Source organism: Coptis chinensis, chromosome 9 (genome assembly GCF_015680905.1).
Source record: "Coptis chinensis isolate HL-2020 chromosome 9, ASM1568090v1, whole genome shotgun sequence".
Classification (NCBI taxonomy): Eukaryota; Viridiplantae; Streptophyta; class Magnoliopsida; order Ranunculales; family Ranunculaceae; genus Coptis; species Coptis chinensis.
Window position 1 is genome coordinate 54,322,485 of NC_141464.1, and position 21,963 is coordinate 54,344,447.

General features: G+C 37.8%; 1 protein-coding gene and 1 long non-coding RNA gene across 2 annotated transcripts; both read right to left on the reverse strand.

Moving 5' to 3' along the window:
• Positions 1-6,117: 6,117 nt before the first annotated feature.
• LOC147476729 (protein FAR1-RELATED SEQUENCE 5-like) lies at positions 6,118-7,763 on the reverse strand. The gene is made up of 2 exons (XM_086585808.1): positions 6,982-7,763; positions 6,118-6,892 (listed from the first exon to the last, which is right to left on the reverse strand). The coding sequence occupies exons 1-2, from the start codon at positions 7,761-7,763 to the stop codon at positions 6,118-6,120; spliced, it is 1,557 nt and encodes a 518-aa protein (XP_086441934.1).
• A 4,949-nt stretch (positions 7,764-12,712) lies between these two features.
• Positions 12,713-13,557, reverse strand: LOC147476730 (uncharacterized). The gene is made up of 3 exons (XR_015209323.1): positions 13,151-13,557; positions 12,998-13,072; positions 12,713-12,894 (listed from the first exon to the last, which is right to left on the reverse strand). It is a non-coding gene; the product is annotated as an uncharacterized LOC147476730 (long non-coding RNA).
• Between the last annotated feature and the right edge of the window lie 8,406 nt (positions 13,558-21,963).

Here is a 21,963-nt window from a genome sequence, read left to right on the forward strand (position 1 = left end):
AATGCCGAACATGTACATCCACATGCCTCCCCTCACGTAATGAACCACTCCGTGCATAGCTACCCTAAGCGGGATATCACATACCAGGTAACCCTCACACGAAAGCCATTATGTGAGTACTGTCACTATTCGGCATAAAATATCGCGCGTCTCGTTCTAATTTTGCGAACGGAATAATCAAGCCACTATTTCGCCCCGGAAAGGGCCATTCAGATTCAACTGAAATGCCGAATGGCCAATCAAATTACTTACCGAAGGCCATTCAGATTCATCAAACGCCCGGAAGGGCCAATCATATCACATACGCCCATCTCAAGGGCCAAATCACATGAGTTGTGGTAGCTAGGTTATAGAATTTTCGTTACGTAATTTATTCAAGTGTCATATATAACTATCTCGTAATCATTTCACTATATCATGTGCATGTCAAATACATTATTGCACTAAGCCAAATATATTTAGAATTATCTCAATACATCTCATAATAACTTTCATTCTTTCACGTGCCAATATATTATTGCACTAAGCCACAATCCAGTGGAAAATATCCATAAATACTATACTACCTCAGAGTAGCATCTCACATATATAATAATAGAGCGTTTATATAAATTTATCAAAGATATTGCATTTAATAGATATCCTAATATATGATCTCATTTAACATAACAACAATTTCTACATACCACATAATGTCACAATTTCTCCAAACGTGACGTATAACATTTTTATAGAGTTTTAGGAATATTATGTCTCCTAAGATTTCTATCTCCTCATGTGTCAAAAATTGTACAATATCACCATCAAATCTTTCTTAGATAATGACTAACCAATTATGCAGGCTTTCGCACCATTTTAGCATTTGATTTGTCCATACAATTTACAACATAAAACGTAGAACAATTAAACAGTCAACAGTCCACAATCAAAAACCAAAAACCAAAACTCAAAAGTCTAAATATTTAAAGACCCCATTTGGATCTATATTAAGTTATATGGACCGACCCCAAAACAAACTTGAAACTGGCCCAAAGAAAACTAATTGGTTTCGGCCCAAGCTAACTAAAAAAAATGAAACTTAAACTGGCCCAAAACACAAATGGGTTCGGCCCAAAGAATAAATGAAATTTGCCTCAAAGACTAAACTGAAAAAGGCCCAAACAGCTAACTTATTTCGGCCCAACCAAACAAAATAGAACTGGCCCAACCAAACAAACTAAAATCGGGCCCAAAGAAAACCAACTAAGGCCCAAGCCCCACTAATAGATTTCGGCCCAAGGCCCAACCCCATCAACATGTCGTCTCCTTCACCTCCATCAACTCTCCTCCACCACCGGAATCAGCCACTATAAGCTCTTCTCCTCCCCTACTCACATCCCCGCGGTTGGACTCCTAGTGAAAACCCCTAAAACTTTAATTCACACCAACACCAATTTTGGCAACTGTCGAGATCACGCTCCAACATATCTCGACCGCCATTGCCAGCTGTTTAAGCTCCCCACAGCCCTCATTCGACAGTCCTCATCCCCTCAATCAATCCTCATAACCCAACTAGAACAACAACCGCATAACCCACCAAACAAACAACAAAAAGGTAAGCAATATAAATTCGAGCTCGCGCCTCCATTAACGCCTGTTCAAAGCTTCAACAGAGCTTTAATAGCCCCACCCAAATCCGGCATTCAAACCTCCTAATACAACCAATCATACATCCAACTAACACACCACATATTAAACACCATAAAAGTTAAAAAAGTATATAGAGACGATCTCTCTGTCTTGCGCTACCATTAACGCTTCTTCAAGCTTTGCCAGCACAATAATTTCAATAATTAAGAACAACAAACCATATATAACAATAATCAGTTTAACAATTTGGCAAGTTTAACACTTTAGCGCGATAAGAAAAATATTGAAAGAAGAATAAAGGCATCACAAGGAAACTGAGCAGAAAAATTCGGCAGTAAATGTTTTTATTCTAAAACTCTAGTTTCGATAAAAAAGAAAAACATAACTACTCACCTTAATTAAAAGCTCCACGAATCCCTCGTAGTCCGAATCGTTACGCTCCAACTCTCTAGCAATCGAGTTTTCTTATCTCCGCCTCCATTTTATTTTATTTTTATCTAAAAACCCTATTCTCTGAAAAAATATGAATATATACCTGGGTTTGAAACCTAAGCCCAACACAGACTCGGGCCTAGAAATCAGGCCCACATATCCCCAATCCAATCCAACAAATTTTAAATAAAAATAAATTAATAAATTAATAAATGCATATCACAAATACGGGCGTTACAGATGTCATTGGCTTTGGTGGTTCTCTTCAAGTAGTAATTTGAAGATTTTGTATGGGGAGGGATCAGTATACAACAGATTTTGTACAACAGATTTTACAATGAATATAGGCCTTACAACACATCAAATCCTAGGGTCCTCAAGAGAGTTCACGTGCTCAACTACGGCTCACGTGCTGAACTACGGCTCAAGCCATTTTGACCAATATATTTGTCATGGTCTTTCTCTCCCCTTTCAACGTGTTTCTCTCTCTCCCGTCTCTTTTTCTTCTTCATAACATCCCCCTCTTAAAATAAAATTAAAAAAAAAAAAAAAGAACTAACAAAGCAGACAACAAGGAAGTCAACAGGAGGGAAGACACCAAGGAAGCAGCTTGGAACAAAGGCAGAAGAAAATTAAATCGGCACTAGCAAAACAAGGAGTGAAGGCCTGGTACTGTTCCTTTCTCTTAAAATTTTGTTGTTGGGATGAGACTTTGTAAAAGTAAAGTAAATTTTGCCCATACAGTACTTGTGTGAGCAGAATGAGCAATAGCTCTTAACAAATATTAGTATAATTAAAAATCTTTGTAAATGGGTGAATGTGTTGTTCAGTTGGGTCAATTCAATATTTAGTTTTTTATGTGGATTCAAAATTTGACATGGAGGGTGTATCCCTATGGAGCAACTCTTGGCCTGAGTTTGTTGGAGCTGTAAAATAATGTCCTTGTAGAACTTATTTTTGGTTTGCCTAAATTGTTCGAAGAGTTTTGTTGTTGTAAAGGGATATTCCCTACTGTAACATTTTTTTCTCTACATTAATACGAAATACCTTATTTTGCTCATCAGTGTGATTTAGAAGAACAAATCTCTGTTTGTAATCCCCATATTGATTGCCTAGCTTGTATTGAAAAATGCTTGGTTTTGAATATGGTTTTTATATGAGATATTGAAATGAAAGATTTATATATCTGATCTTGATTGCTTGACATTATCTAATTGAGTTGATTAATTAAGTCAATCTGAATTTCTCATTTATTTGTTGATTCATCTGTGCTAGTCTTCGATCAATTGTTGTAGTCAATCAGTTGTTATAATGTTATTAATTGATAGAGAAATATTTTCTTATTGTGTTGTCTTGGCTAGTAGGCGGTAGCGCACGTCCAATGTAGATGGAGAGCTTTCTTTTGATTAGGTTGATTTTGTTGTGGTGGCCTTAGTTTATCCGGCTCCTAAGGCATGCTTTTGATTGAAAGTAATTCAAATTGCTTTCCGCGGTCTTTTTACTTTATTATAGATAGTTGTGGATACATGTGATTCTGCTAGATTTTGTCTGCGAATTAAATGAACACTTGTAGCTTGATTGTGTTAAATGGATATGATCAGTTCATAACCATTGTCGCCAATGTTTTCAATTGAATTAAATTTACACTCTTTTGTCGTTTAATGGCCTAGCTAGTTGTTACATTTAAATCCCCAAGTTCTTGGCAGATTTGGAATTAGTGGTTATCTTCTTGTACTTGAACTTAGAGTCCGACACGTAAAGGCGTTATACTGTAATAATTTGTTCAAAGATCCTAGAACAATAACGACCTAATTTGTACGTAAAATATTTGTTCTCCATGCAGGGGAGTTTCAAAAGTCAGTAAGAAAGGAACACTTACCTTCTCGATGAAGTCCCAACCAATTTCCTATTCAAAAAAAATTGTTTAGTAGAATATATAGAAGATGAATATGAATCCTGTTGTTCTCAATCCATTTTCAATTAATATTTTTCATGTGGTTTTGTTGTTCTCATTTTTGGAAACTTTTTATGGGTTTTTGGATTTAATATATACTTATGTTTGACTAATTAAAAATGGGTTTCTTGTTTTGTCATGATTAGATTTGGGTTTGCTCTTTTTTCTTGCTTTTTAACCGCTTTTATATGCTTATCAAACAGATTTGTTCTTATTATGGTAAGATCTTTCCATGAGATTTTTGATTCACTCAGTACTGTGGTTATCTATGTTTAATAAAATGGCATTTTTTGTTGTTCTCATTCTGCTCAAATCTTTCCATGGGGTTGTTAGATTCATTATCCGGTTGCATTTCTTTGATAAATTTGCTTTGGTTTCTTCTCGCCTTAATCTGATTTGGGTTTGTTTTGTTTGTTTGGTTTAGTGGCTAGGGTTCTTGTTACAATTTGATTTGGGTTTGTTTAACGATAGCGAACTTCAAGCGGTGGGGCTCTTAATCGATGACCGATGATTGGGAAGGGAGCAGGGGATACTAGTCCCCAAGCAACAACACTTTCATCACCTTCCTCAAGGCCTTGCACAAGACAAGCACTTCACCATCGGCAAATAGCAATGGCAAAATAAATTCCCACATACAAGGCTGCAACTAGAACATAGATTGCTCTTCAATGGATGAACCACAACAAATGAGTATCTTGAGAAAGTCAAGAGGGTCTCTCTAGTGTCTAGGGTCCTCTTAGAGCAATTTTGTGGGTTCTTGTTACTTAATTGAACTTCACGGCTTTTCTTCCCCCTCCACTTTTGTGATTCAGAACATATCTACTAAATTGTCCAACTCTAAAAGTGCTCACCTTTGTTACGTAGCAATTCCAACAAGAAGAGATGATGGCGGATCTACTCCTTTAAATAGAAGCACCGAGCTACATTGTAAAAGACAAATTTCTAGGAAGCAAAGTTTTTATATTCATTTGCCTAGGGTACCCTTTCAAAGTCGTCCATCTTGTATTGTAAGCGCTTGTATTTGCATTTACAAAAAAGTATTAACAACTTAAATGTCCGACCTCATGAAAGAGACTGCTGATCTTTGTGTAATGTGGAGCCTGGACATCCTCACCGTGTGGTTTGGAACTTGGAATTCCAGTCAAAGGGTTCCCAAGATAGTTGAACTTGAGTCGCGCCTGTAGGTTTTAATCCACAATGAACAAGCTGGCATGTGCCTTGAGTATGTTTCCTTGCTATATTACTTATATCAGATTCAATCTCCCATTATTATAAAAGAAGTTAATTGTTTCTTTTATTGTTGTCTAGCCATCTAGCCATGATTCCCTTAGTCAACCTCCTTAATGTGTAGACAGAAGAGACTTACTATGTGTATTACAATCACAGGCCGGAACACACAAAGTATTCGAAAGCAGAAGATGGAACAAACACTAAACTGCAACTTGCAACAGGAAGATGGAACAAACACTAAACTACAACTTGCAACATAGAACAAACACTGAACTGCTATATGGATCGGACTATGCGTAAATGGAGATTGTCTATTAAAAAAAAAACATAAACAGATAGCGTGCACTGCACCAAAAAGACTCACTACTCTGTTACAGTCAAGAAACAAGGTCTGACAATCAAAATTTACAAAGTAAAAGTGTAGCACTTCACCATTGCTATACTCTAAGCAAAAAAATTACAAGCCAAAATAAATATAGTGTAAGCCACCAGCAGAGCTCTACCCGTTGCCCCCTTCCAAGTATAAAATAACAATCAAACCGAACCCGTAAATAATACTACGTGTTACTCAAATCTTCAAATTCCTTCCACCATTGACGTGCACTAGAAAAAAATACATCAAACTGTATTAATAACTGTGAGACTATATGAAAAAAAATGTAAAAGAATAAATAAATAATACTATAGTAGTTTGTACCTTCGTGATCTGACTTTGTCTTTTTTGAAGGACAATTTCAACTGTCATGATCAGCATAAGAGTTGCAAGAGTGACATTTTCTTTTGTTCTTACTTCCTTGTTCTTCCATAGGATCTAAGTATCTACCATGTTTTCCCTGTGATGCATCATCTTTTTTGCCGGGTCTACCTTTAGTTCATGAAACAGGGGGATCTAAGAGCACAAAAGGCAAAGAAGGGTCATCGCTTGAAGCACATGGTGCTGATGGCAAAGAAGGGTTATCTCTTGAAGCACATGGTGCTGATTCACTTGGAGCATCTTCGTTGACAACTTCCCCCGGAGTGATACATGAGATTTTTTTACCGAGTTCCCGTAAACCATCTAAGAATATCTTGTAGCTTGCTGGAGTTCGCGAGGCAATACATGCCCATTTAGTTGCTTCTTGGCATAAATAGCTAAGGTTCATCACGTCAATTTGTTCTTGACATTGTGATCCTCCCTTATCATCTCTCCTAAATCGGTTAGCCCCTTTCAACCATCTTTCTTTTATGAAACATTTAGGAATTTCATAAACATCAAGTTTGGATAATACCTTTAGTAAGTGGGCACAAAGTATTCCAACAAACTCATAACGATGACATTCACAAACACTTTCACAAGTTTGTGGATTCCATTTCACAATCCAATGCTGATTCTCACCATCAATTTTATTGCGCATGAACTCCACCTTATATATATTCAACTCACCACCAACAAGGTTAGCTTTATACAACTCGAGATCAAAGTACTGAGCCCTAAATTTTTCATACATCTTTCTTGTATATATCTTTGCTGCATGATTCAAAATAAAACTTTTTCCAGTAACAATACGATTTTTCTGCTCCGACTCAAAATCCTCATGTCTCTCCTTTACTTCTATAGTCTTCAAAGCTTGTTCATATTTTTGAACGAATTCCTTCAGACTAGTAGTACTACAAATATAGTCTTTGAAAAAACTATTAATTCCCTCACTACGCCCCGAGAGTATTCATACCAAAGAAAGAAAGTAGTTCGATTATACACCGGAACCCATGCCTCTCTATCTTTATAAAGTCCGTCCAACCAAGTATTTTCAGTCAGCCCATATTTAACTATCAAAGATTTCCATCTCCTCTCAAAATCCTCAATCCTAAATGTAAATCTCAAACATTCCTTCATGTCCCTTTTGAAACCTGATTTTTTGTAGTACAAATATCCTAATTTTTTACCAAACTTCTTCTTAATATGCCAATAACACAACCTGTGTCGTGTGGTAGGAAACACCTTAGGAACAGCAGCTCTCATGGCTGGATCTGAGTCAGTAATAAAAGAAATTGGAGCCTTTCCCCCCATCGCTTTCTTCCAAGTCTCGAATAGCCATAAGAAACTCTTCTCCGTTTCATCTTGTAACAATGCACATCCAAATTGGATGGTTTGAAAGTGATGGTTTACACCAGTGAATGGTGCAAAAGGTAACTCGTACTTGTTAGTCTTGTATGTTGTATCAAAAGTGACTACATCTCCAAACTGTTCGTAGGACATGCGTGACCTAGCATCAACCCAAAAAAAATTAACAGCTCTTCCTTCTAAATCACACTGATGAGCATGGTAAAATTGAGGATTATCAATTTCTCTTCTTTGGAAGTGATTAAAAACCCACTGAGCATCACCAACATCAAGTTTTTGTCTCACATCACAAAGATGATTCCAACAACCACGATCATTGACACCAATCACTTCACCTCCAAGAACAGTATTGACTTTGTTTATTTGTAGATTTGTGTCATAAAAACGCTCAACCATACTTTTCACTGCATCGGGCATTTTTCGATTTGGCTTTAGGTGGTTTCTTTTTGAGGGTGATACAAAGGAGTGATTATGCTCGTCACAAAACTGCCTAACCTCCCATTTCATTGTGGTTCGAATGAGCTTAATATACATCTGTGATTTGCATTCCCCTCTTTGTGTTGAGGTATTCAACCGTGACCTTGACACCTCCTCTTTAAACTTTTTTTTGTATGACCCGAAATGTGAGCATGCAAAAGAGATGTTTGTCACCTTATCACAATTACTCCAGGATTTGTTAGACGATCTTTTAATGATTGAAAACCCCTTGTTAAGACCATACTTTTCGTAGTATTCTTTCGCCTCTTCGCTTGAATCAAAACCCATGCCCACAAATGGTGTTTGAATATTATGTTCAGCATCCTCATCAGAAAATCCGGTGACCTGCCTCATATCTTCAAAAAATTATGTACGTGATTCTTCCATTTTTAACAGCACCACACCTATAGTAAAATTTTAGTGATTAGCCACTTAATAATCCATAAACTCAATTAATTTTGTTCATCTCAAATATTGCTTATTTTTTTTAAATTAAGAAAAAGAAAAAAAAAAAAAAAAAAACATAACTAATACACTATAAAGAATCAAAGAAATATAATACAATTGAAAGAGTAAATTAAAAGAAAAAAAAAATCAAATTGAAAACCTTAATAAATCTTGTAAATGAGAGTGTGGATTGTCCTAAAAAAAGTGTGAACTGGAAGATAATGTCTGATAAGAGCCCAAAACTGTAGTTTTAACCCCTTAATAATCATAATGTTAGACCAATTATGTGAATAATAAGTAAGAGTTAATACTGATTACGTGTTTTATGCATTTCGGGCTTCAAAGTCCATTATGTGCGTAAATGTGCCACTTTAAATGAGATAAAGGAGCAAAAGTCGCCAGAACTTCCGAAAGCCGATCTTTGGACTCGGACCTCGAATTGGGCCTACCTTATGTCAAAACGACCGCTCGAAAGAGCTTTGCAATGGTCCAAGCCTTGACCCAATCAGAGGAGCAGAAGTGGACGAAAAGTCTGTGGAAGCCAACTGCAGCTGAAGAGGCCTTTTGAATTTGAAAGAATTGGGTTTTGGGCCCGATTCTCGGCCCAAAACATGGCTCCAAGCCCATGCACGATTTTTGATCTGGATGTATAAAACAAAAGCTTGACTCGGTGTTAATGGCAGTCAATGGTAGGCGTTAGGTTAGGTAGATAGCTTAGAATAGAAAGTAGCCATTAGAATAGCTTCTAGATCTAGATTTAATTGTTTTATTTAATTAGTTTCAAATCCTTGTTTAGATAAAACCTTTGAATCTTTGTTCTTCATTTCATTAGACAAATAAATAGTTATTATTATTCAATTTCGTTTTGTCATTTACAATTTATTAGATCTAATTTCAATTCTTGTTATCATTCAATTCTTAGTTATTAATTAGATTCCATTATTGTTTCATTAAGTAAATTTCAATGCTTTATATTATGTTTAGTTTAAATTTAAATGGAAATGATTAGCTGAATGATTCAAGGCTAAACCTCCATTAGAGGGGTAGAGAAACCTTGATGAAAGCTTGATTCCAATTATCTGAGATTGTCGTAGTTTCCTTTCCACTCTAGAACGTTTAGTTCACCATGAGAATGAGTTTAATCGCTCACATGCTAATTATTAATTGGTAGAAATGCCATGTGTAGTTAGGGATTAGGAAGAACCGATTGTTCTTACTTTAGCGATTCGATTCGATTACTTAACGACTTCGTCGCTAAGTGGATTAAGTTGAGTTCGGTGGAATCAATCCCCTCTAACTCCTTAACATCGAATCAACGTAAGATTCCCTTAGTATTCCTGATAACCGACTAGTGCATTTTAGTGGGTAGTTGCATCGTAGTCTAGTCCCCTTTTCAGAAAAGCTCTCATTGACTTTAAGTAGAGTATTGAGACTAGAAAACAAGCATACCAAGGACTAAGAGAGTGGAACGAATCACTCTACTCCACTATATCTCATAGGATTGAGAGTAGAAAATAAACTTTGATAAACAAAGGCTCACAAGTCTAGTTTTAGTTTACTTACGTTTTGAATTCATAGTTCATTTCGTAGGTAAACTACTCATTTTCACTACACCATAACAGGCTATTTGCAACGGCAAAAAAGCGTTGCTAATAATTTTTGCAACGCTTTTTAAGCGTTGCAAATATAGCGTCGGTAAAGTGTTGGAAATATTTGCAAAAGCGTTGCAAATAGAAATTTCCAACGCTTAAAAAGCGTTGCAAACAGAAATTCAAAGCGTTGCAAACAGAAATTTCCAACGCTTAAAAAGCGTTGCAAACAGAAATTCAAAGCGTTGCAAACAGAAATTTCCATAATTTAAAATTCATTTGTAACGGTTATAAACCGTTGCTGATGGGTTGCTAATAAAAAAAAAAAATCTCATATTTTGTAGCGAGACCAGCTAAACCTACAATAACCAATGAATACAAGAATCCAATGAATACAAGAATGGTTTAGACAAATATATATATAGCTACAAACTCACTCCAAACTGAAGCAAACAAAATTAAGGACAGAAAGCAAACTCCTGGCCTTTGAAAGCAGTGTCGGATAGAGTTCAACTACCAATATTCTAACAAGAAGCATTGGCCTTTTGATTCCATTTATCAGCCAGGTCGAGGTCCCTTACCACTAGAAATTATCCGGGTCGAGTACTTTCGCTAATTGCAAATATCAAACAAATGGTTTTCAAATGCGCCAAAAAAGAAATTCTATTTTCACTAACAACAAGCGGTCATAATGCGAAAACCAAAATTCCAAGATTATAACAAGTATAGTTAACTATAGGTCGCGATACAAAACCCTTTAAAGCGTATCTTTATAAACGTCGATCTAAAGCTACTAATTACCACCAAGGCAAAGAAACTATTTATATCTCAGATGGACACTTGTTTGAAGCAATCAAGCCTAGCTTGCGGGGTTCGATATGGCTACAAGTACAATAGTCCAAAACCCCTCTTGACAAATCAATTCTTCAGTTGTGCGTCCCTGTTGCACAAAGAATGTTTATCAGTTCAATTCTATAGTGTGAGTCGGGATGCTAATATGATTATAGCAACACTGTGATATATTGAACGTGGCATCATTAACCACACTGCACGCAACTAATCTATTCTTATTACCAGTGGATACATGCTAGAAAGCAATCTAAAGGCTTCTCATTTCCATATTATGTTATTGAGAGCTTTAACATACCCTTCACAACTTCCTAAAAACATGCATGTGGCAAGAGAAAGTCAAACTATAATGAGATGCACGAAAACTTATAGATTCAACTAAATCATCTGGCCCGCACGGACCAAATCGCGAATCGGTTCCAGGCCCCCAGATCCTACTACCACACCTTGAGGAGTTGCGCGACGAGGAGGATGAACTTCGGCGTGGGATCACCATACCAGTCCACTTCCTATATATAAAAGTGAGTCGCAAAGGCCAATAAAGCAAGTATGTAATAAGATAATTTCAATTACTACTAGGTTGCCCCTTGGATTCAAACCGCACTTGCAAATGGGAGTAGTAATCTTGTAGTAGAAATAGAAGCATAGCCTTGACATGAAAATTCCTATTGTGTGGAATTATATGTGCGAAAACGAGCTTAGCTATGACTTTAACCTAAACCGGTCTATAAGTTCATTCCAAGAGTCGCTAAACCCTGAATCGCCTTTTACACACCGAGAAGTTAGACTACTAGTTACTTATTATGTATATTAGAACTATGCATGGAGTTTTGGAGGTTCATGGCACAAGCAACAATAACAAACAAAACGCAAGTGTACACAATGATATACATGAATTCTAACAGAGTAAAGATTTGTGTCTCTTCTTCACTTAATATCATACAATGACTGAGGCGCATATTAAACAGCTTCAAATGCACAAATATCTTATAAACCCCAAATATGTCCAATTTTGCATGCATTGTTAAGAAAATACGACACTCCACAAGACAATACTAGCTTGCTATCACAGTCCGCAAGACATGACACAGCACAACCTTCTCTTGCTAATTCACTATCCCTGTTCACCATATTAATGCACTAGCTTGTTTACATCATTGAGTAAATGCATCCAAATGAGAAAAGAAACTCGAAGGACATGTTAATTGTTCAAATAACAACAAGAATATTAGAAACACAAAAAAGTGAAGCCCACTTCATCAGATGTGTAGGCACGTTAAGTAGTTGACAATAGATGAAAAGAGAACAAAGATGCTCGAGATTTAACCCGACCAATAAGAGGGTTCATATTATGGACTTCCTAGGCTATCATCCATCGAAGAAGTGTGGATTGTGTTTGTGTGTGTGCTGCTCACAATAAGTCATAGTGACTTGTGAACAAAACAGTTTCACAAGCATGCCCCAAAGACGACAAAGACCTATCTCACAAGCATTACGAATGTAAGTCCCCGCCTTCCAAATTCGACGGATGGATTTTTTTTTTTGTACTATATATTTCTTTTTCAATGCATTGATCCCGCTAGCATAGCCTGCTTGATAATTATGACTTAATTTATTATTACTTCCTCAGTAGCTTTTTAATCGCTTTCCGAAAAGATAATTTACGATGTGATCTTCTCTTACATTCTGAGAACAAGTGGAAGAGGTTTGTTTGAAGTCATTCATAATAGGTTTCTCGCCTCAAATAAGGTCATTAAATCTAAATTAAATAACAAAGAAAAATGACCAACAACACCAAGGATCAACAAAATGAGCCATGAACACAACGACGTGGATCAATCATATGCCATATCCCAACATTTACATAACACGACCTTTTTTCATTATCTTAAAAGTTGAATCGAGTAAGTCATGTATAAACAGAAACTTCTCTTGTGATTAACAACAAATAACCTCTATGTATAAGATAGTACACATTAACGCAAATCAACACACATGTTATCTAAAAGTAATTCATTCATTGATTTTTCCATTAAGAACCAAGTATGAAACAGAGCATTAGATGAAATTAAATCATATACATGAACACTACCCATGAACAATAGTACTAAAAGGCAGCTAAAAACAGAGAGATGGTGAGAAATACTTACAATAGCACACAAAATCTTACAGTTGATGCATATCATCTGCAAAAAAATTTAAAAAATACTTGACGATCAACAGTATATGAACAACGACTTTACAAACCAATATTTCTTCCATATCAAAACAGTAAAACCAAAATATTACCTTGATGTTATCAAAATGTCCTCCACGTAGATTCTTAAGCTCAGATTTCGCCATTCTTTCACCAAAACAAAGTTTCTGTTTTCAAAATGAAGAACAACAACTAAGAAAAACAGTACTAATAACACAATATCTCTTCAAGTCAATAAACATTACCTTGTAGTCAATATAATCATCATCACGTCCAAGTTCTTTGCTAGTCTTCATTTTTTGTTTTTTAAGGATAGAAGAAAACTATGAGGATATTGAAAACTTTAATGATATCAGTGACGAGAATTTTGAAAAAGATTATACGGAAAAATGGACGAACAAAATGATAAACATGAAGTTGTGAATAAAAGACGTCTCCAATTAGAAGAAAGAAGATACGGTCATAAAGATGAACGAAAGAAAATAAGAGATTGCCCACTACAAGATGAATAAGAGTTGATGAAGTAGAGAAACAGTAAGAAGTTAAAAAGAAGTAGGAAGTAATGAGTATAGATACAAGGAAGATAAGAAGGTACCCAAAACGTTGATACAAGGTGTACGAGACCATTTTCTCATTAACCCGAAATATATATATATCAATCAATAGAAAAATGACTTAACCGAAATTCGAAAAAAGAAAAAACTTAAACTTGCCTTTATCGAAATTATTTGGTACGATTCGTTCGAATTTTGAAGGTACCAAGTAGAAGCAATTGAGAGAGGTGAAGAAGAAGAAGAAGCCCATAGGAAATCAATGATCAATGCAAATCCAAGAAGAGCGCCAATACTAAGAAGAGCACCGGTTTTGAGGAAATGCTACTCGCTTCTTCCCAGTTGTTCTAGCCATTTATAGGTCTCGCAAATTGGCTGTCACATTGAAAGTTTATAGATCCGGTTCCAGCCCTTTGATTGATTTGGGCCTAATTAAATACCCATGAGCTAAAGGCCCCATTCTTATTTTGGACTCAGCCCAAGAGGATTGTGTGCCTTCTATTGAGTCTCGACAATTATAAGATAAGAGCATCCAGTATGTCTACTAATTCTAAACAACTCCCTAGCCATAAGCTAAACAAGAAAAACTCAATAGAAGACAACTAATGCCACGTCATACAACAACCTCTCTACTACGGGTCTTCCTCCACAATTGAACTTCAGTAACTCTAACAGAAATTGATGACCACAAGCATTTGTGTCATTGCCGTACTTACAAATCACAATCAAGATCTACGAGCTCATCCAAGAACAAGACGTAAGAATCCAGTAGCAAGCAAAGACAGCCACACCACAGCCGAATTAGACGCCAATGGATTGGCACCAGATAACATTATACCAACAAAGGAACGACATACAACTAGCTACGTCTAACTTTATAAGGTGTAAGAGACCAAACGTGTCTAACTTTATAAGGTGTAATGAGACAAAACGCTTTTTACCTTCCTTCAGATTCAGCATTTTTCTAAGTTATATAAGAGTAATGCTTATCGCGATAAGAAGAGGAAGATTGCTCGTTAGTAGTAATGAAGTTCTCCCGGATCTAGGAGGAGGAGGAGTCCCACTCCTACTCCTGCTCCTCTCCCGGCCCCCTTGCCATACGCTTCGGCTCATGCTCCTACCGCTATCCATACTCATAACTCCTCCTTCTTCACCTCTTTCTCAAAGAAAACCAAACTTCCTTCCACCTCCACCTTCCCCGTCCACATCACCACAAAATCAAACCACCTCCATAATAAGTCCATATCATCCATCTTCTTTTTAAACACACTTAAACTATACTCAATCCCCACACACTTAAACAAATTAGAATTTAAGTACTAACAATAAGCCCATGTATTAAGAAATATATATATATATATATATATATATAGTTTATAATAAAAATTTCCCAATCTATGAATCTAAACGACTTCTTTCTTCTGTTTTTAAGCAATAACTTACGGTCATAGCAAAGAGCCAAGATTCTCAATCAGTCTTATGAAGAAAAGAAGAAGCGAGGAGATAAAAAGCCGACACGAGCATGATGGAGGTTTGGTTCAATGTGCTTTCTAAACAATGGGAAAATGTCATCAATGAGGGAATCCAAAGAACACGAATCCCCAATGTCATACCGCGACTTTGGAAAGCAAACTAAAATGAACACCCCCAACCCTTATATCTAGCAAAGAACGCAGCTTTGAGTGTAAAGCATAAGTGCCATCGACAACTACCTACGAGGATGTACAAATTTAGCGAGAACCACATGCTAACAACAAAATAGTTGCTTGCAAAAATTTTTGAATCTTACCACCCTCAGAGTACTCTTTAATGTCTTTGAACCAACACGCCTCTTTTCTTGGAAATCAAACAGGCATCACCGCGATCTTTTCCTTTCATCAAATCCTGATTCAACATACAAGCCCGTCAATTTGTCTCTCAATCTGAAAATTAGGTTTTGAGGAGTCGCGAAAATAATGCGCGTGAGAGAGAGAGAAAGATGAGAGAAAAAAAAAAAAGTTATGTTTTATATTTCGATTTTTTTTCGTTTATCTCGTCACAAAATTTTTAAGTTTGTAACACTTCTCCAACGCTTTTTAAGCCGTTAGCAATTAATTCCGGAAATTCACCCAAATAAAGCAACGCTTTACAACATTTACAACGCTAAATAAGCGTTGGAAACTTACTAACGCTAAATAAGCGTTGCAAATCAAAAAAGGTGCGTGTTGCAAATATCCTATTATGGTGTAGTGTTTAGGTATATCAAATGGCGCCGCTGCCATCTTAGTTTCACTTTCGTATTGTTTTCGTAGTGTTAGTACTATTTTTAAAGTCCCATTTCACCCACCCACCCTTGTTGAATCATACTGTGGTTGTCCATTTTATAGTTGAAAAATTCCGGGCAAAATTTACACCGAAGGCTGCAAGGCCTCCTTGAGCGACCATCTATGTTATTGGACCGAGCGACCCGCCCCATATGGAGCGACCATCTAAAACACTTGTAATTTGAAAATTACTCGAGCGAAGGCCTTTTCTATGCGAAGCTGCCAAGCGCCTCACTGTTTAAAATTTTCGGATTTCGACAGTTTTGGATTCGAACTTTGCTCTTTCATATTTTTCAGTGTTCTAAACTCGCTATATACATCGAACAAGCGTAAACAAGACGCTATTCATAAGCGAAGCAAGGACGAATCGTATATTCCTTTCTTCCACACCTCGCGTCTCCCGTTAGAGTTTTATACTAGTATATCGTAATTGTTTGGAGTGTTGCATGTTTAGTTAAGCTCGACTTAGTCTTGCATGAGATTAAGGTCCGGTAGAACAAAACACCTAACGTAAATACACAACAACAACAACAAACAAGTCTATCTAGTATACCACACACTACACCTCTAGCTACTATTTCACACACACCACCGATATAATGGGGAAGAAAGAGAGACTCCTCTCTCGACTTCTACAAAGCCTTGGCGATAGCCCCAAATCTTGCATCGTTTCTAGCGGAATTCCAAATGGGGATTTCAAATTCCTCCAAATATTTTTAATTTGTTACCCGTTTTTCATGGTTTAGACCATGAAAAACCTTATCGGCTACGCGTAGGATTGAACAAGTCTTAACAACATTCCACCATCCTACGGGTTGGTACGGAACAAATTAAATTAAGGGTATTCCCTTTCACCTTAGCCGATAAAGGCGTCTTGGTTAACTGCCCAAAGCGCTTTAATTACGTGGACTCGTGGGCTAAACTTGTTCAAATTTGTTTATGGAACATTTTACCCACCCCTAAAGACGGATGAGATGCTTTCCAAGATTCATTTCTTTTCGACAAAATCTTCATGAATCATTTTCGAGGCTTGGAATCGTTTCACCGATCCGCTTATAGAGTGTCCACACCATAACCTAGCAAAAGACACGTTAGTTCGGGCCTTTTTCAAAGGACTTCAACATCACCATAAAGAAGTCCTTGACATAATGAATGGGGGTAGTTTCTTAAGTAAAGGAGCCTCGAGGCTTATAAATTTTTAGAAGACCAAACTAAAAGCGAAATAATAATTGGGGGGTAGTGATGATATCCCCGGCCAGCCTAGTTCTTCTTCAACAACGCTAAAGGCGGCGGTATGTTTGAAATTAAACACGATTCCGAAGCTTAAAACTCTAATCAATCACTCACTAAAAAGGTAGAGGCCATTTCAGACAACAAAAGCCTATCCCCGTCATGAATGTAAATTCAAATCCATGTAGTTTCTGTTGGAGTCCCGAGCATCCCGACTCCCCATCGTCCTATAGCCTACTTAACAGGCTTCTTCCATTAATAGTGAACCTAACGCCTTTGAGACAAAATCCCAACTTCGTTGGAGAAATAACCAACAAGTCACACCCCAAGGGTACAATAATCAATATGTTAGGCCAACGCAAAAAGCTTAACCAAGCTCCACCACGACAAGGATGAGTCGGGTAATTTTAATAATTATAACAACCAAGTGCAACCTCGACAAGGTCAAGCACAAGGTCAAGGTAATTATAATAATTATAATGCTAATAGAGGTATCGTCCCTTGTAAATAATAATTATCAAAATCCACCTATAAATAATTCACGCGAAATAGTTCCAAATCCACCACCCGTGACTACTACACCCACACAACCGATCTCCTCGACACCTTCATACAAGTGAGCCAAAACTTTTCCAAACCATGGCTCAATCTAACCAACGGCTTCTACAATCCGTTAATAATTTAACCCAACAGGTTGGCTCAAGATAAAGCCCAAACCAAAGGTGTGTTGCCAAGTCACGAATACATAATCCTAAAACAACAAACACGACCTTTGAGGTAACGGATAATACTAGTAATGAATTTGAAAATGTAGGTGAGATAAATGTCATCATCACTCTCCGTTACGGTAGAGTGGTTGATAACAAGGTAACTATGCCTATAGTTACCACCAAGAGCTCCCCTACACCTACTATTTTACTAGATACCCGAAATAGAAACTCAAGAGCCTACCACCGTAGAGGTACCATTCACAACCTAAGAAAAAAAGAAAGCCACAGCTTAAACATCCAGTGATACCATTGCTAAATATAGACGAAACCACCGCTTCCACAAAAATTAGCCATGTTAACTAGGGATACAAATTACGAGGAGATTAGGGATGTTTTCAAGAATCTAACTATAAACCTTCCCTTCCTCGAAGCTATTAAAAGCTACCACATCATGCTAAGTTTCTTAAGGAATTGTGTACTACTAGGCGTAAGACAAATATACCAAAAGACGCTTTTTAACGAACAATTCCCAACCTTATCCGAACATAATGGAATTGTTAAGTACAAGGACCCCGGTTAGCCCCATCGCATAAATGCACCTTAGGAGATTCTATCTACGACGACCGCGTTATTAGACACGGGGGCTAGTGTTAACTTACTCCCATTTTATTTGTATAGACAAATAGGTCTAGACAAGATGCAACCCACTAAAATGACGCTGCAATTAGCCGATCGGTCTATTAAGTATCCTAAGGGTGTAGTCGAAAATGTGTTGGTAAAAGTTCGGGATTTCTACTATCCGGCTGATTTTGTCCTCGTCCTCGTCTGAAAATCGCTAACGACTCTGTCCCGATCATTCTAGGGCGTCCTTTCTTGGCAACCGCCAATGTGCTCATTAATTGCCGTGATGGTTCAATGTCCATGTCTTTTGGCCATCTTGTCATTGAAGTCAATGTTTTAAAACAAGGACACAAGCTACCCGATTCGTCTATGGATGGAGAGGTTAGCATGATCGAGAGCTTTGCTCGAGATTATTTCAACAACACGTTCCTCGATAGTCATATGCCCAAAATTCTTTCCTTTGGAAAGTCGGACTCAACATTTTCATCCCTACACTAGTCGATACACGATTATTGATGAGGAAGGGATAGAGGATTTTCTCAAAGATGTAAAGGACTACCATAGTAATGTGGATATGACCAATCTAGATGAGGAATTTGATGAGTTTCTTCGGTAGGTGACAATTCACCCTATCAAGAACTAACTTGCACAACATCCACCTCGACTCCCTCCTTCCACCCTTTCAAAGGAATCTCGAGTTTGCACTCGATCCTTTTGTTTCTCCCTGCTTTCATAATTTTTAAATCCTCCTAGCAAACAGATACTTGGAAGGACAAACTATTTGACACCTTCATTTTCAGAATTGAGACAGTCCTACCACACAATGAATGAGTTCTGCTAAAAACCACATCCTCATTGTGTACAAGCCGCCTTTCTACAACTTATCCATATCCACCATATTCTCCACACCCATTCACTTTTCCACACTTATTTACTAGAACACCCACTCATTCAAAAATTAAAAAGAAGATGCATGATAGGTTATACAATAGGGTAATCCGACTTCCCTTTCATATCACTAGGTTGAGTCATAGGGAAAATTGGTGTTTGATTGTGTTTGGATATGTTTTCTGTGATATTTATTTATGAAATGATCCACAACTATTTCGGTTGTTGATATATGATCAATTGTATGTTCATACATATGTTTTAGATAAAGTCTCGAGTATCTGACTATAAACGACTCAATTTCTGTGTTTGGTGCACTTCCTTACACTTTAATATATTGGCGAGTGCACCATTAAGGTAACCGGGCCCTCCCTATGGAGTGTGTGGCTGTAAGTAAGTACCGGATCCTCCACGGTTCACATAGTTCATGTTTTCCACTCTTGCATGTTTTTCTCGGATTTTTGAGTCATGTTTCTCTATGGTGTGAATTATGTCTTTATTGCTTATTGTTTTTCTTTCTAAAAATAAAAATAAAAATAAAAAATAAAAATAAACATAGTAATCTAGGAAGTCTCGAATCGACTCTAAAAGACCATCGCTAAAACAAATTTTCTAAGCTTCGTTGTAAAAATTTGTTTGGGGTGGGGTGTTAAATGTTCCATACTAAAATGTTTATGTCCCATTAGAGTTGCTTAGGCCGTTTTATTGTATTACGATTTGGATTGACATAATCTATTAATTTAGAGTTCATTCTTTCGCGATAGCTTTACGTCATGCACTTCGAGGCGTTTTCCACTATCTCGTATGTTATCTGAAGTCGGAATAGAGTGTTTTATGGATCATTGGATAGGAAATTCTCTCCTGATCATTTCCATATCTCATTCGCACAAATCGGACCGGTAACTAAGCGGGAATTTTGATTTGAAATTCGCGAAAAAATCGAAAAAATCAAAAATTTCGATTTTGGGCTTGGGCCAACCAGCTAACCAAACCCGACCGGACACCACAAGGCCCTTACATTCTCAGCAACAGTTCATCGTTTTTTCCACTCCATTCCGCCATTAACAAAGCTCAAAACCCTAACAAAAATAAAAATTAAAAAGAAATACCATAAACTCACGCCAACCATCAAATTTCCAAGCCAAATCTTTTCTAAAACTAAAACCAAACCACCTCCACCAATTTAACCCAACAAAACCACCAAAATTCAAAAATTTGGTCTTTGCGCCACACACGCCACCACCACCGTTCTTTCGGTCGGTCAAGTTAAACCACCACTACCACACCCTTTACAAACCCCAAACCGTATTCAAACTTCAAATGGCTCAACAACGCGAATCATACCGAGCAAGTTTTCATCGCCATTTAAGCTCCGCTTTTACGGTGACGAATGGCTAGTAGAGACTGGAATAGTCTCGGTACCGCGACCGAAGCCTTCTACCATGAAGACTTGGTCCGACGGTTCTACAACACCGGGGAGTTGGAGGGGAGTAGGATTTTTGTGATGGTAAGGAAGAGAAGAAGGAGTTGACTCTCGGGTGGTTATCGAGATTCTAGGCATTCCGCCTAGAATCCATCCATCGATGTCACTCTACAGAAACCCGGTTTGACGGGTAGAGCCATTGATGGGCACGACCGCCATCAATGGAGCTACAATACAAACTCCCATTGTGTTCGCCAGGCATCACTCGACCAACCAACCTACTGCCCGGTGGATTGGTCGAATGTCCTAGGAAGGACAAGGTCGGCCGACATCGGCCCGACCTGCCTCCACGTACTATGGGTACTCCAGAGCGAAGTACGATTTCAGATCCCGGAGTTTTTGCCGAGCATGATTAGGGGTCGGAAGGTCTTTGGCACCTCTTCCCGTGTTAATCACCAAGATCATCTTTGAGATGAAAGCGCTCAAATCCGGTAGGATTTACATTACCCCGCACCGAACACGCGTATCTATAGGGAGTGTGTCCAACAAGTTTGGAGGAGGGGAGGATAGAGAGGAAGAAGAAGAGGATGGTGGGGCTGGGAATGAAGAGGAGGAGGATGAGGATGCCTCCGAGGATGAGGAGGGGCGTGACTGCTTTGATGCGGATGCCTTCGGAGGTGTTGGTTCGATCGCGACGCATGGCTATGCTTCATAGGGGCATCGTTCACTAAACACTATCTGCCTGCACCTCGGACTCGACAGGCGACTATTCATCATCAACTTCGAGATCCGCACCCACGAGAGGATGAGAGATGGGAGCGAGGGAGGGCGAGATGGAAGCCCAAAGCCGGTTTAGAGTGGATATGCTTGCACGCTTCCCACCTCATCTGGGACTTCGGCCCGGGACACACCATTTAGGCATGGCGTCGTCGACGAAGGATCGGCTACCGGACCTTCCGGAGCCCGGGAGCCACCACTAGAGAGTGTGCCCTCCGCCACCGATGGCGAGCTGTTTAGAGAGTCCGAGGATTGATAGTGGTTGTTGTTTTATTTACTTCACGTTGTGTTATTTACTTTTGTTGTTTTATTTACTTTTGTTGTTTTATTGTAATGTAATTTTTATTTCCGTAATTTGAATATTGTAGTGGTACTCCAAATGAAATTTTAATATAAGGGCTTATTTTCATTATGCATGGTTGTTTCATATTGACCCCACCTTCCCAACTTGTTTGGGGGTGGTTTTATCAATTCAAGCATTATTTTTGTATAACCCTCGTATTAGAATTAATTCGCGAGTCAAGGTGAAAATATGGTTGTTTAGGCAGAAATATG